We start from the raw sequence: 16,202 nt of genomic DNA on the forward strand, positions 1-16,202 counted from the left end.
GGGACAGATCCAGCCCCATCACCTCCCTACTTGGGGGTCTGGCCCAGCCCCATCACCTCCCCTCTGTGGGGACAGATCCAGCCCCATCACCTCCCCTCTGGGGGCTTCCCTGTCAGGAATAAGTTTGCGGTCGTCAAGTCTGTCAGCCTCAAAGTTCCCCCCCTGAGACCTGCCTTTGGCTGTTAGGTAACTCTTGCCTTCAACATCTTTCGCTTCTTTTTTCCTTGACTCAATTCATGTAAAGTTATAAAATATCTCCCAGTGTCACTTCCTGCCCTACCACTGCTTTTTTGGACCTGTATCAGGGTCGGCCCCAGCGTCTCTGATCTCAATGTAGAGGCCAATGGTGTCAACCTGCCCTTAGTCTGCCTGGCCCCCTGGGAGCTGAACTTTGCAGGTGGTCCTCCCCTTCTGGAGATTAGGGGGGGTTTTGAGGGACCACTCATGTCTATATCTTACATGCTCACCCCAGGCTACCCACGCTGTTTCAAGGCCATGATTCCAATCTTCTCTCCATTCTACGCTGAAAAAAACCAGGGCCCTGAATCTGTTCCTTTTCTTTCCTCCATCGTGGATAGTAGTGACACACTCACCTAGTCATCCTTATAAGAAATTCAGAGCCATTCTGGGTCCCTCCTCTTCCTCGACTATCCCCTCTGCTGGGGCCACAGAGTGTAAGCTCACGCTCACCTCATCCTCACCGCCTGGGGCTGGCCACTGTCTCCACCTGGACTACAGAGATGGTCTCCCAGCAGACCCTTCTAGGGCCCCCAACTTGCACCATGCCACTACCCTCCCAAACGCACCTCCCGTGTCACCCCCCTTTGAGGGTCCACGTTGCCTCTCCTACGACAAGGCCTCAGAGCCAAGCCCCGGCTCGCCTTCCCTTAGCATCTCCTGCAGGCTAGCCCATGTCTCAAGGACTAGCTCAGCTGCTCTCGGGCCACCGCTGTAGTGTCTGCCCTCAGTGTGCACGGCTGGAACCCAGCATGTCCTTCTCCTGTTCCCAAAAGCCCTCGTCACCACGTCCATTCTCCGCCTGCAGCCTTGAGGGCCTCTCAGGGACTGAGTGCTGACAGGCAGGACCCTTTTGGGAAGAGCAGTCTGCTAGAAGGGAGGAAAAGAGACGTCTTGACTCACATCTTGGGGCACCTGGATGAAGGCGAAGGCATATTCCGTAGCCTGAGCTGGCAGGACTCTGGTGCTGAAGGCGGGCGGCAGGGTTCCCAGGCGGCTGGACGGCAGGACCTCCCTCTGCAGAGAAGCACCAGCAAACACTGTGTCCCTGTGCACCTCCTGGACAGCGCTCTGCAGCCAGGCCTCTGGGTCCCCCACTTGCCCTGAGACCTGGTGTCAGGCTAACCTGTGTATAGGCTCCCAGGTCAGTGAAGTGACTGCCAACCCCTCACCTGAGCCCAGCACTGGCACACCTGGTGGCCAGTCATGGTGAGCACAGACAACCTGCCTGTGCAGGGGGACCCCAGCCTGGTGGACCCTCTGGGCATTCCCCACTGAGAAACTGAGGTGACAGCTCTGTGCTGAACTTCCTGCTAACAGATCCTGACTGCTTCTAACCCCCATGGAGTGCCCCTCACGGACTCCCTCGGGACTGTCACAGGCTCCCAGGGGACCAGTCACTGACTGCTGTGACTAGTGTTTGGGATCGGCAGGCAGAAAACCGCCAGGTCCGGCACGCAGCCCTGAAGGATGAGGGTCAGGGGCTTCACGACTATGCAGGCCCTGTCTCGGCTCCCCAGAGTGACGCGAAGATGAGGGAGATGGCCGCTGCCATTCTGGGCAGCATTCTTGGGATCAGGGTTCCCAGGCGTTGGGCTAGAGACCCTTCCAGAACTCAGGGGGGTTGGTTGGCCAGCTATCCAAATGGCAGAGAGATGCCCACATGCTGCAGGGAGGGGCTCCAGAGCTCAGAGGCCCTCGGTTCCCTAAGCAAGTGGACTCCCTGGGGCCCTCATGTCCCTCCACCCGCAGGCCCTGATACTCACATTGCCGTAATCAATGTAGAAGACATGCACCTTGGCTGGTGACTCCACCTTCTCTACTCGGGCCCGGTACCTGTGAGAGCGTGGGGTGAACTTGGGGCCAGCCTTCAGGGAGCAGGGCAAGGCCTCAGGACTCCCTGATGGGATTCAAGGTGACCACTGGGGGCCACAGAGGGCTGTTTGCCAGCTCCAGCAGGGCCCAGTCCCAGGGTACTGGGCCACCCTCTGATGGCATCAGAGCTTAGCTGGGAGGAGGGAGCACGCAGAGCAGATGAATGTGTCCTTGGGGCATAAAAGCAACAAGACTAATGACTGGATTGATGTCTGCTGTTTAAACCCAGCGCACTCAACATCAGCTGTAATTAGCCAGCAGATCCGTCTGGGAGGCCACAGCAGGGGACCCAGTCAAGTCTCTTCGTCACCCTGGAAGGCCACGGGCCCCACCCGTGGTAGATGAGACACAAGTGGCCTCTCCGGCCTGTGAGTGCTGCTGTCCGCTTCCCAGACAGGTGGGCAGAGGTCGGGTAGCGGGCCTGGGCTGAGCGTGTACAGCCTCTGTGACATCATCTTTCTGTGTGGGTGAGGGGTGAGCCCTTGGCAGTGAGGCCCCGCGTGTGCCTGCCTCACGGGTCAGCACACAGGTCCCAGTAGGCTGTGGACAGCCAAGAGGGCCGCGACAGAGGCCCCCACGAGTTGGGGAGGCCCCGTGGAAGCTCTGCCTGCCCACGCGTCTGCCGGGAGGGCGCAATCTGAAGAAGAGACCCGTCTGTAGCTCCTGCTTGGGACCCTCTGCTCGCTCTGTTCCCGGGGCTTACCACTCTCCATCCACGAATTTGGCAATGCAGAACTCCCCCCGGCGGGGCGCGTAGGAGCCCTCCACGGGCGGGTGGCTGGAGATGTCAGTACGCATGCTCTCCATCAGCTTCTCCAGCTGCGTGCCTGCAGGAGGAGGGACCGTGAGGCCAGCCCACGCGTGCAGCCTGGGGCTGAGGGGAACGGGAGATTCTGAAAGGTGTCCTCGGCCCTGCTGTCCCCACCCAGAGGGGCACGCCAAGGTTTCCTCTCAGGAGCGTAAGGAGTTGCGCTGTAACCCACAGGCACATGGTTCAAACCCACCAGCTTCTCGCTGGGAGAAAGATGGGTAACTTCCTCTTATGTGATATACAGCCTCTGAAAACCTGCTACAGGGTCGGCTATGAGTTGGTTTCGACTTGACAGCACGTAACAACCACCACCCTCAGAAGTAGGACTATTAATAACTACAGGTAACTGTTGCTGTTTGGGCCTTGATTCCAACCACCAGCCAGAGGCCCCTGGGATGCTCATGGCTCCAGTTACGGAGGCCATGGAGTGAAATGACCTGCTCCAGCCAGGCCTGAGAGCTCGCCAGCCTGCTCCCCACTCCCAGAAAGGCCACCGAGGGGGTGAGAGCAGCCGGCCTGCTCCCCACTCCCAGAAAGGCCACCGAGGGGGTAACGGCAGCCGGCCCTCGCCCAACTCCCACGAAAGCCACCGAAGGGGTGACAGCAGCTGGCCTGCTCCCCATTCCTGCAAAGGCCACTGAGGGGGTGACAGCAGCCGGCCTGCATCCAACTCCTACAAAGTCCACCAAGGGGAGATAGCAGCTGGCCCGCTCCCCACTCCCACAAAAGCCACTGAGGAGATGACAGCAGCTGGTCTGCTCCCCATTCCTGCAAAGGCCACTGAGGGGGTGACAGCAGCTGGCCTGCACCCCATTCAAGGGAGAGAAAACAGCCAGCTCGTGCCCCACGCCCAGGAAGGCTGAGTGACAGCAGCCAGCTCGCGCCCCACTCCCACGAAGGCCGAGGGGGTGACAACAGTCAGCTTGCGCCCCACCCCCACGAAGGTCATCAAGAACGTGAGAGCAGCAGCCATTCTTCCTGAGGTCACGGATCTACGAACTGGGCTGCTCTGACCCTCAGCCCCAGCAAACACCCCCAACTTGGTGCCCCTTCCCATTTGGGGTGGCTCTCCTCTGCCCTGGCCTCCTAATGACTGTCCTGGGGCTAACAGTTCCTGCTGTGGTGCTTTTCTGATCTCTTTCTCTCTGTGGCGTGAGCCAGCCCCAGGCTGCTGGCTGTCAGCCTGGTGGTCGTCTTCCCCGCGTTCTGGTCAGACTTTGGCTCAGCATGAAAGCTTCTGCTCCTCCCCTTCCTGACCTGTGAGGACGGAGGCTGTACTGGTGGCCGAGGTGGGGTTCCTGCCGCCCTGGAGCAGGTGTGTGGCATGTTTGGTGATGGTTGTGCTGGCCAGCAGGCTTACACAGTCCTTGTCTGTGCTTATGTTTCTGCCATGACCCCCAGGTCCTGGGGGTACAGGCCAGTGTTCATGCTCTTGGGGTCACAGAGAACTCCGGGCGTATGCGGCAGCTGACAACAAGCTCTGCAAGTACACTTGAGAGTTTGTGTCCAGCAGGCCACTGCCTGGCCCTGTCCCCACACTCACAGGATGCAGAGGGCCTGCCGGAAGCGGCACCTCCCCTCTAAGGAGGGAGACTGTCATCTCCCTGGCCCAAAGACAGTAAAGTCCAGGGACTGAGGGGAAACCTCTATGGACACGATCCTCCCTCACCGGGCCTGCTCTTCTGCTTCCCCTCCCCCAAGGGAGAAGCAGGGGTGTCCTATGGGAACAGCAAAGCCTGCTGGGACAGCCCTACACAGACTGGGACTGGGCACGAGTGGATCATGGCCACGCTCTCATTTGATCCTTCCAGAAGGATCCTCTGATAACTGAGGCAGCCATGTGAGAGGAGCCCACCCAAAATAAGGTGGTTTTAGCGAGGACAGCTGGCGCCTGAAGGGTCAATGGTGCTGCTGGAGGACCCGGATCTCCACATTGTCCGACTGGCTGCTGACAGCCCTGCTCGCCCTCCTGCATGGTCCAGGGCCCTAAGGTCCCCTCTTGGTCCTCTTTCTATCCTCACTCTCTGCCTCTGACACCCCTCTCCTGGGTCCTGGCTTCTTGGAGCTGCTAGGGAGAGGTGGCTAGGGACAAGGGGCCTGTGGAAGATTCTGAGGTCACAAAGACACGTGGTCATTGTCTTTAAAATGCTTTGTCCTTGGAGATATCAGGGCACTCCCTCTACAAGGCAGGTGGTCCTCTCCAGTGGGTCCAGTGGCCATAGGCAGCCACCTGGGGTCCCTGAACTCCAGCCTGGTCTCCCCTGGGCTCCCTATTCCTAAGCTCTGAGGGTCATCTCTCCTTCCTGGGCAGACGGCCACCACAGGACTCTGACACACATAGCCCTAGAGTGGTGCTTTGGTCCAGCTTTCACACATGACCTTGAGAGCTGATCCCCAAGGCTCGTCTCCTCCCCTCCTCCCTCACATGCAGACCAGAGCCTGCCCAGGCTGAGCGGTCAGCCTCCCCTGGTGCAGTGACAATGTCACAAGAGCAGCTGCTGGGGAAATATCATTAGCAGGGAGGTGGCTGGGACGAGGCTGCCGGCAGCCTGCAGCAGGCCTGGCAGTGGAGGGGGTGGGCAGAGCAGCGTCCTTCGGAGGTGGGGTGCCCTTCAGTGCCAGCCATGACTCTAGCCCCCTCTTCCTTGCAAGGATTTGACTCCTCACCCCAGAGGTCATTCTAAGAGTGTTTTCCTTGGCCTCTTACTAACAGCTGCCCTGCCCAGGGCAGCCCTGAGAGCAGGGAGGTTTGGGGTGGAGAGAGTGAAAGGAAGTGGGAACCAGGGGCTCAGAGGGCAGATGCTGGGGGAGTTGCCCCCGCCCTCAGCTGGAAGAGGTCTCTGCCGGGGGGAGACCCCCAGCCACAGGAGGAGGGCAGGGAGGAGAGGGTCCTTTAGAAAGACTGCCTGTGGGATGCGCCGCCTGTTTCCATGGAAACTGGCTACCACTCAGGGCTGTGTTAACCTCTGGAGAAGGAGAAAGCCCAGCAGAGGAGTCCAGGCTCATGCTCCCCTGCTTTCGGAGGAAACCTAGGGGTGAGGGGTTCGTGCTTCCTGAGCACACACAGCAGCTCACCAAGTGGTTCATGGTTCAAACCCATCGGCTGTTCCACAGGAGACACATAAGCAGTCTGCTCTGGTAACGATTCACAGCCTGGGAACCCTGGGGGTCTTCTCTCTGTCCTACAGGCCTGCTCTGTTAGCAATGACCCGACGGCAGGCGGTGGGACTACATGGGGTTTGTGGCTTCCCAGAAACTTGGAGGAGCCTACGTGTCTCCAAGGCGGCCACGTAAAGCCTGTTCTCTCCAGCCTCGCCCACACGTCTTGGGCAGGGGGCTCGTGTGCGTTCACAATACGCCCGACTCCAGTGAGCTGGGCGGTGGCGCTGGGACTGGGGGGCAGCTGTGAGCTGGGGAGGCTCCTGGAGTCCCTGGCCGGCGCCTCACCTGTCTCCACATCCTGCACGTAGAAGTGCAGGTCGTCGGTGATCTCTGTGACAAACACGGGCTTGTAGCTGGCCGAGCGCTCCTTCTCCTCCAGCACCTGCACCACATCCTCCACGGGCTGCTCCTCGTAGTGGGCCCAGACCTGGACGGGAGGAGAGGTGCAGTCAGACAGGGCCAGAGACGGCGGGGGTGAGCCCGGGCTCACCCAGGTCCTCTGCGCCTCAGTCCTGCCAAGCACCAGAGCAACGACGGAGCTGATGAGAAACCCAGGTCCGATGGATTACACCCCAGTTACCAGAGCCCCAGAGAGAAAGAACATGAGCCAAACAGGCCCGGGGTGCTGCTGTGAGGGGGCACTCCAGTGCACGACCTGGCCTTCGGGGTCCCTGCCACCTTTGGTGGCCTTTCTCTGTGCCTACACCACTCCTCGGCTCCTTCAGGTCCCTCAGCACACCTGAGGCACTCAGCCAGGCTGTAGAGAGGGGGTACAGTTTGCCTGATGAGGAAGAACGCTTCTCAACAACTTTTCCTTGCTGTCCCCACAACCTCACCTTGAGCAGGACCACTCCCCGCTACTACCCTCTGTCCCTCCCCCCAGCCCTGGGCTGTCAGGGAGGTGGCAACTCAGACGCTGATTTGGGGTGACAGCTCGTCAAGTCCAATCCCGCGGCCAGGACATTATCCCGTGGTGAGACCTGTCAGCACCGGGGAGAAGGAGGCTCCCCAGCTAAGGGGGGGGTGTGCCTGGACCCCACATGGGGCTCTAGAGACACAGGCTTGGGAAGGGAACAGTAGCTCAGCCTACGTGCCAACTGAGGTGCCAGGTGCCATTCCCCAGAGCACCTCATCTAATTCTCACAGTGGCAGTACTGTCAGTGCGGGGAAGCCAGCTCTGACCCCTGGTGACCTCACCTCTAACACGACCACACACAGCTCTGGCACCACCTTCGGAGTCTGTGTCCACCTGTGGGGGCTCAACCTGTCACAGTACAGCTCCCCTCAGCTCTGCGAGCGACTACAACTCACAGTGACCCTGTGAACAGCAGCTCTGGAGGTGCCATCCTTGTCTCAGAAATGGGGAAACCAAGGCAGGCTGGCTTGCTCGAGTCATGTCACTGAAGTCATGGAGCCAGGATCAGAGCTCAGTAGCTGGCTGCCCAGGTCCTCATGATGTCGTCTGAGGGCTGCGCAGAAGTCGTCTGTGGGCAGATGCTGCCCCTTACTGCCCTCTGACCTGCTCCCTGCCTTTGCTCAAGCTGGTCCCAACCTGGGTTTTCTCTTCTGCTATCCAGTGAGGTTAGCCTGATGCACAGTCACTGCCCTGGCCCCTTGGAGGGAGGTCAAGGGCAAGGATACTGAGATCACCGGCTGCCTTGAGACCACCCCACAGAGGGGACTTGGTTACACAGCTCCTTGGAGGCAGGTCCTTGGACAAACCTCCAAGCAGCCCCCACAGTAGGGCTTCTGAGCTTGAGCTGATGGGGCCTGGGTACCCTGTGCACCTTGCAGGTTTGAGACTCCCTGAGCCTATCCCATCACTAGGCCACTCCCTTTGCTCCCAGTTCCCAGCGCAGCCCTGGCTGTCAGAAGACAAGGGGCAGCTTCTCTACCCAGACCAGCTATAGATGCTGGGCCTCACCCCACAAGGACCCGCCTGCCTATGAGAGGCTGAAGGGCTTGACTCCCTGTTAAGGGGCCTCTCCCATCTCAGGTGGCACTGTGGTGACAGCCAATCCTGAGGCCTGTCTTCTGGGCCTTTCTGCTGGAAGCTCCAGCAAGGATTTACTCAGCTGTTCCCACTGACGCTCGGGCTCTCAGCCCTTGGGACCTGGGACCTCTGAGGCTTGCTGGCCCTCTTGCTTCTCTGAGAGACGTCAGCACGTCAGCGTCACCGGTTCACAGGAGCTGAGCTCTGCCTTCTCCCTGTGTGGCCTCGGGGTCCACAGAGGCCTCGGGGCCCACAGAGGCTGTCCCTCCTAGTCATTCAGCAGCCTTGTCAGCCCCCAACTGCTAGCATCTCTGCTGTCCCCCTCAACCACTCTTCCCTCCCTGTCCCAGCCCCTCCTGTGCGTTCCTGAGTGGGCTGGGCACCTTTTCGGTGCTGCCAACCTGCCCGGCTTCCCTCGGCAGTGGGGGAGGAGGCCCCTGAGCCTTGTTGATGAATTGGGAACAGACTGACAGGGTGAGAGCAGAAACTGCTAATGACTCCTCCAGTCAGAGCGCCTCAGGCGACAGCATTAGGTTTCCTCCTCAGGGAGGGGGCTGGAGCTTCTTTCCGGCTGGTTCAGGTGGGCGGGCAGCTCAGGTCATGGACGAGTGACAGGCGGGATGGCCTCAGTCTCTGCACCCACCAGAGGGGCCCCTTGATTGGGTTCACTGGGGGAGTTGGGAGAAGAGGGTGCCCCAGTACCTGCACTGAGAGGTAACAGCAGCCAGGTCTGATGCTGGCGCCCGAGGTGCAAGGAAGCCTCAGAGCAGAAGCAGGAGGCTGTTCCTCAGACAAAGGGCTTTGCATCCTGAAGATGCACTTGGCCTTGTAAACAGAGGAGTCAGGAAGGAAGGAAGTAGGTTCCCTCCTGCTCTGAGGGGACCAGCTGGGAGCAGCGGCCAGGGGCCTGCAAATTAGTATGGGCAACTCGGCGAGGGGCATCTTGGTGAGGGGTCAGTCTGCTGGGATGGGACAGGCTATGTCCCATCTGAGAACAAGACCACAAGGAATTGCTGTGTTCCCAGCAGAACCAGGGAGGGGAAGGGACACAGACTGGAAGGACAGCTGCCCGGCCACTTCTTTGCAACCTCAAGTTCTCTCATAACCCAGGCCCCTGACAGGATCCCCCATGTCTAATCCGTCTCCTCTGGGGACACAGTAGGGACAGTCTAAAGGCCACATAACAAGCAGATATTATTGTAGTCTATCCCAGATGGAGATGGAGACGGAGACCCACCCCCACCATGGGTAAGATGCTGGATGGAAGGTGAGGGTCTTACGCTGCAAGGGCAAAGTCTGAGTCTGAGCCAAGCAGCCAGGCTGGGGATGCAGGGGGCCCGAGTGACGCACAGACCGGCTTTAACAAGGCTAGAGGACAGTCCTGCTTCAAGGCCAGGGCCACTGTGGGGCTTTGTCCTGCATCAGCCTCTCCAAGATTCCTCGACAAGCTCTCCAGGGTCAGTGACAGGGAAAGGACACAGCTCCCCGCTGCAGGCTCCCCAGGGTCAGTGAAAGAGAAGGGACACAGCTCCCCTCTGCTTCGTCAGCTCTGCCCTCAAGCTCTGGTCTCTCGTAGGAAGGCCAGCACGCCAGCCCCCATCATCTTTCTCATCTCTCCTCTGCCTTCTCCTGTCCCCCATCTTGCACATCCTCCCTGGGGAGCCCCATGCTGGCTAGAGATGGGAAGTGTGCCTGGAACTTTTCTCTTTAAATCCGACTTAATGCTGAGGCTGGGGTGGGGAGGCAGCAGGCACAGGGCCAGGGTGGCAGAGGCCTGCAAGCCCATGGTGGGGCAGCTCAATAAACCCAATCAATGGTGGAGCCAGTCTGCCCAGGGCCTGCTGAGGCACAGGGGAGGGGGAAGCCTAGGCGGTTGCCAACTGTGCCTGACCCTGGTCCTCAGATCTGTCCCCACCCTAGGTCCCTGAGTGGAGCAGTGGGGTTTATCCTTCAGTGAAGAATCCTCAGGGGGCAGGGGGCGTACATGAGGCAGGGAGGTCGCATGGCTGGGAAACCAGCATCGTCACCCCACTCACTCCTGGGTGCATGCGCACGCACAAACACACACACGAACCTGCAGTCATACCACACTCTTCACCCCACAAAACCTTCCAGGGTCACCTGTCCATGAGGGCTGACAGGTATGAACACCACATAGCCTGACATCCACCCGTCTGTCCACGGCGAAGGTAGCCCTCCTGGGCTTACAAGTGGGGAGGGAGAAGATCCTGGGGACACCTGGGGTCAAAAAATTCTCAGCCACTGGGGTAACTGCAGCTGTTGCAAAGCTCTGCTCATGACGCTCTAACAACCATCCTTGTAGGGACAGAAAGGCCACCTGGGACACCCCCCGCCCCCCGCAGGGATATGTGAAGAGGTCGGCGTGGCCAGGAGCAGGGCCAGAGGCAGGTGGTCCACATACAGACTTGGGCAGAGCAGGCCGGTAATGGACCACTGGGAATGACTTGGTGCGAGAGTACATCATTAGCAAATGACTTGGACTCTTTGGGAGAAATCCACTGGACAGTAAATAACGGCACCCATTCATCACCTAGCAAGGGCTCCACTGGCCACTTCAGGCCCCTCTGGGGTCTCTGCTCTCCAACAGAGGAGGACTATTCAGAGCTGTTGGCTTGGTGGATAGCCAAAGAGCAGGCCTGCAACCCAAGGTATCTTTAGAACCTACGTGGCTGTCACACTAAGCCGACTGCTAACACTTCTGGAAGGTTACACCCATGCATGCCAAACTCAGGCAAGAGGCAAAGGGATGTGTTCCTCTAAATGCTACAGAAAGGAATAGCAGCAGAATGTGTGCACCCCTTCCTGGGGCTGCTGGGGCTCTCTGCTCTAGGTGGGGAGGCACTTCCATAAGCAGGATGAGGAAGGGGCCTGGAGGCTGCACCTCAAAGCAAGGACACGCCCTTACCCTGAAGGCTTCCCACTTCCATCCTCCTTCCAGATCCAAGTGCTGGTGGCCGGTGATCTCCAGGGATAGAAAGGGAAGAGATGCAAGAGTGGAAGCCAAATATCTCCTCTTGGAGGGAAGGGGGAGCAGAGAGGCCCTGGGGGGGGGGCAGCAGCTGCCAGGACTGGACAAGAACGTGGTGCTCTCTGGCCTGGAAGCCCCCCACTCATTCCGGCAGGTGTCTGGGCCTTGGCTTCAGGAGGCAAGTTGCAAGCCAGATGGCTGCCCCATGGGGAAGGAAACGTTTATTCCCGGAACAAATTTATAGCTCAGCATGGCTGTCCCACCAAATCCTCCTCGAGCTCCGAGGAGCCCTGACAAATTGGTGGCCTACTGATTTATTTCTGTCATCAAGGCCGGGCCCTAAGTCAGCAGCGACAGGCTAAGGCCGGGGGTGCCCTGGCTGGCTCCCACCACCAAATCGCAGGGTTCCTTAATCGTCAATTTGTTTCCAAAAGCTGCTTTCCGATCCACCCCCCTTGTCTGCTCAATGTGGTGTCTGCAGAGACTGATGGGCGGTAAATCTGCGGCCCTAACAGCTTTATTCATCTCCTGGGGCAGCTTCTGGAATGGGCTTCCCTGCAGGGCTGAGTGAGGGAAATTCACAGGTGGCCGTCCAATCCTCTGAGGACCAGGTGAGGACGGAAGTGACCTTCATGCCCCCTCCCCAGCAAGGAGATTCCGGGCTCCTTCCTGCTCCAGAGACACCTTCCGAGTCCCCCAGACCAGGCCGGGCAGGGGCACTCGAGGAGAGATGGAGCCCTTCTGGAAGGAGTCCGTGCCCACCTCAGCCCTGAAAGAGGCTAAGCGGGCAGCCCCTCCGTTGGGGGTGTGCAGCTGCTGTCTGGGGTGTGAGGTGAACATCACCCCAGCCACTCACAGGAGGACCCTGACTGGCTCGTCAGTTGTAGGGTGCAGAAGTGCTGACATGGGGGGAGGAGGGCTGAAGGCCGGTCCACGTACCTTCTCCTTCTTCTGCTTGGCGGCCTCCTCCGCAGACAGCAGGGACTTGTAGTAGGCGCTGCGTTCTGCGGTGAAGTGGACCTTGGAGAGCGCGTGTTCCACCAGCAAGACGGACAGGTTAGCGCCCTCGATGTGCAGCCAGCCGATGAAGTTGCCGGCCTTATCCATGCTCTCCACCTCCACCTCCACCTGGGGACACAGAGACAAAGGTGGGGAGTCAGCATGCAGGGGTCGTGTACGAGGAGAGTGGCCCCGAGGTCCCAGCACGTTGCTATGTGGGCCCTGGGAGGCCCCACCCTCATTTCAAGTACCAGTGGTGGGGGACCAAGGAATGGGGAGTCATGTCTGAGCAGACTCCTTGAAGTCTGGCATTATTAGCCTCGCTCAGATTCCTCACTTCCGTTCTAGAAGGCGAGGAGAAGCCTTTTAGCTTCTCCAATTCCAGAATCCCTCTTGATAGATTTGTCAACGACAACCGACTTCCAAACGCCCCTCCTCTTTGAGCCCATTCTGTTTAACAGAGCGTGTGTTCACACCGTGGCCGTGAACACATGCAGACTGGGGTCAGTGGGGGCAGGATGTGGTGCTGGCTGGGCCCCCTCTTCCTCAGCACCCCCTCTAGCTCTGTGCTAAGAAGATGGGTGGGGTGCCAGTGTTCTTCCTCGAAGAGCTGAATGAATTAATATTTAATGAAGGTAATTCAAGAGCTGCTGTGAAGCCTGGTTGGGAGGGACGAGAGCAGGTGAGGCAGGCAGGCAGGCCACGCGTGACAGGGGGCAGTGGGAAGGCTACGGCCGTGTCCATGAGCTGGCCAGCGGGTCGCGCCACTGTGCTCCTGGAAGGCCATCTCCACGGTGGCCTCCTCTGATTGCAGACCCCATCCCTGCCTGCTCCCGAGAGGACAGCCACGCTGACACGCCCTGGCGGTGGCTGCCTCGCGCCCACCTCCCCAGCGTTCTCATGAAGGCGGGGGCCTGGGATGTCTCCTTTGATTCTCTCCCGACCTCCCTCTTCTCTTGCTAAAGAGGACTATAAACGCTGTTGCTGCCAAATGTAAAAACTTGTATTAATTTAAATGGCTTCAAGCTCGATTAAGCAATAAAATGAATGTCTAAATACCTGGGAATTCGCTGGGGCCTGTGGCAGAGGCCAGCGGAAGAGAAGGTGGGGTGGGGGGAGTAGCCCCCCCACCTGGCAGAACTGACAGGGCAGGGTGATGGAAGGGGACGGCCACTCGTTCCCCAGGAATAGAGAGTAAGAAAAGGGAGGGAGGGGGGCCCAGGGAAGGCCTCCCACAGTTGAGCCCCCCTTCCTAGGAAGCCACAGTTAACTCTTTCAGTGGAAACGCACGTCGTGGGTGTGGTACAGGACAGAGGCAGAGCCTGCCAGGAGCCAGAGAAACGATACTCTAGACGCCCAGCTGTGCTGCCTTTTTTTTTAAAGCTGGGGAGACTGAGGCACAGGCACAGAACCAGTAAGGGGCTGAACTGAGAGCAGAACCCAGGTTTGCCAGGGTCCAGTCTGGAGCTCCAGCTGGCCGACTTAATGTGCTGAGCTGCTAACGGAGGTTTTGGTAAAGTCAGAGGCACCTCAGAGGAAAGGCGTGGCAATCTACTTTATAAAAGTCAGTGATGTGTTAGCTTCGACCCCACAGCAATGGCAGCAAAGGCCAGCAGTGGTAATGAAAAGTCCTGAGGTGTACAGCTGCCGCCGGACACACAGGGCTCATCAGGAGTTAAAGGTGACTGGCTGGGAGCCGGCTTGGTGTGGGCTCATGTTCTCCACGCTGACCTGAGCAGGGAACACTGGCCCTCCAAATCCCGTTTTCCATGTCCCACTGCTTCCCACCCGGTCCTTCCTCTTCCAGCACGCCTCTGATCACACCCTGAGCCAATGCAGCTCCTCCATGATCCAGGCTCAGTGTGAGGGCAAAGTTGGGAGGGGCACTCGGTCCTCGCTGCCCCTCTGCTGTGGGGCAGCAGCAGGCAGGACTGGCATCTAACACCTGTAGATGCTGACACGTTCTTTCTGTAAGCCTGAGAGTGAGGAAGACAGGAAGTGGTGCTCAGAGAACAATGTTCCCCACTGGGAAAAAGACCACATTCATGCAGGAGGGGTGTGATGGACCCCCAGAGAGTCTCCTGCATCTTGCAAAGGCCCAGGGCTTGGGGCCAAGCAGAAGCTTAGCTGTCAGTGGACTGGGCAGCTCTGGTGGGAGGACAAGGCCGAGAGACTCGAGGTCAGTCATGAGCAGCGACACATAGACAGACAATCTCATTTCTCTTCACAGGCCCAACTTTCTCCAAAGTGCTCAAGGCCAGGAAGCTGCGTGGCCCAGAGGAATTCTGGGAAGCATAGGTGGCTGGGGATGCATTAAACTTCACCAATGACAACAGAGGCAACTAGCTAGGACACGCCTGCTCTTCCTGTCAGAGCCCCTCTCAGTCAGCACTCCAGCGCGGGGAACCCCAAGTTCACACCTTGCCCACTGAGTCCAGAAGCTCACTATCTTCACCATTTCTGGTGGAGAGAAGGGACCGACAGCCACATCGAGGAGCCGGAGTCAGGCTGCCTGGGTCTTCTGGGCAGGCGTGACAGCGTCACCCTTCCCAGACTCTCCCACCTACAAGCCTACGGTAACTTGAACTTGACAAATCCCTTTCCCCAGGTGGAGGAAAGAAGCCTGGCCTTGTGTGATTGCTGCCCCTGAGTTGTAGTGGGAGACGGATCTGTTGCCCATGGCCTCTGCCTCCCCGTGTTCGTTACAGCTTTTGCCACAAAACCTTTTTGATCAAACCCAGGCACCGAGGGGAAGGGGAGCAGGGTGAGGGTCTGACTATGCTCCTCTTCCTCAGCTCCCCCCAATGCTGTGTCCACCACAGGACACCCTCAGCCTGGATGTGCACACAAGAGCTTAGGTGGAAGGAAGATCAACGTGTGAACTCTCCTCACCTCAGCTCTGGGGGTCATGAGCGAGTGGGCGGCAGGTCCAGCAGGGAGCTTCCAGGTTCAAGTGCATCAAGCCCTCAACGCTTAAATGGCTTCAACTGGGCACCTACATGAGGTGCAGGGGTCCTTGCGGATACGGGGGAATCTTGGGGATGGATAAGCCTGGAATGTTCAGAAGCTTATGCTACAGAAGGGGGGATGAGGCATGCCCACAAATCGCCATGACACAGGCAGAAGGCAGCAGTTTGCTAAGAAATAAATGCGTTTTCCCTAAAACCATTTTCATGTTGACTCTCAGGAATTTGTGGCTTAACTGTAATATTACCCGTTACATGTTAGTTCATGAACTATGAACATATTAGGTACATCTTAAGTTCAAGCTGTATTTCTCTGACTTTGACTTTAAGAAGAGAATTTCTCTGGCATTTCCCCTTAATTGCCAACATTTCCCATAAGAGATCTCAACCTCAGACCAGGAGCTGGGGGAGGAGGCATTCCTGTCAAGCACACAGGAAGCTCTTCTCTTAACCAGCTGGTCAGTGCAAGCAGCCAACAATGCTGTCAGCTGTGAAGTGCTCCCCAGACAACACTGCTCTTTGTCTCTCCGGGGTGCTTCAAGAGGAGACCTGGATCAATGGTTTCCCCAGGAGGTTTGGACACGGCCTGAGAGGAGGTGTTCAGGCTCAGAGCAGGCTACCAGGTGTTTGGAAGTGGACTTCACCTGTCTGTCATTTACGTGTGAGCATGTGAGCTAGAGAGCCTTCAAAGCTCTGCAGAGGTGCTCCCAGTGTCAGTAGCCCCCGATGTGAGACCCCTCCATTGGGCTTCTAAGGCTGTAAATCTGGATGGGAGGAGACTGCCCCCTTTCTCCCTCAGATTGGCTGTGGGTTTGGATGACTGACTTTCCAGTTAGCATCACAACAAATGACCAATTAAGCTACCAGAGAGAGCACCTTGCCCTTCCTGACAGGGGCCGTTACTTCATTTTCAAATGTCTCAGTTCTAATTTAGCCTGTAAATGAAATAATCTGGCTACAACATGGCAAGAAAGAGCACTGATTTTAGAACCCGACGGACTTGGCTTCAAACCCTCCCTTCTCGCCAGGAATGAGGGGGGTGGGAATAAACTCTTTGCTTCTCTGTTTCCTTAACTGAAATGAGAGGACTGCACAGTAAACAAGGCCGTGCCTCACTGCTTCCTCTTCCCCACGACAAAGGACAGCAGACTTGCTGGCCTGTGCTCTGCA

The 16,202-nt window shown here is 58.2% G+C and overlaps 1 protein-coding gene across 1 annotated transcript in view; it reads right to left on the minus strand.

Moving 5' to 3' along the window:
* The window catches only part of SND1 (staphylococcal nuclease and tudor domain containing 1), a 531,942-nt gene that overhangs the window by 7,459 nt on the left and 508,281 nt on the right, over window positions 1-16,202 (minus strand). Inside the window, exons 17-21 of the mRNA XM_006896072.1 lie at window positions 12,007-12,195; window positions 6,371-6,512; window positions 2,816-2,939; window positions 2,004-2,073; window positions 1,141-1,254 (exon numbers count right to left, since the gene is read on the minus strand). Of these exons, the coding sequence (XP_006896134.1) occupies window positions 1,141-1,254; window positions 2,004-2,073; window positions 2,816-2,939; window positions 6,371-6,512; window positions 12,007-12,195 (639 nt within the window). The remainder of the gene's footprint in view (window positions 1-1,140; window positions 1,255-2,003; window positions 2,074-2,815; window positions 2,940-6,370; window positions 6,513-12,006; window positions 12,196-16,202) is intronic.

Source organism: Elephantulus edwardii, unplaced genomic scaffold (assembly GCF_000299155.1).
Source record: "Elephantulus edwardii isolate Elephantulus edwardi_28Jun2011 unplaced genomic scaffold, EleEdw1.0 scaffold00181, whole genome shotgun sequence".
In the NCBI taxonomy this organism is placed as follows: domain Eukaryota; kingdom Metazoa; phylum Chordata; class Mammalia; order Macroscelidea; family Macroscelididae; genus Elephantulus; species Elephantulus edwardii.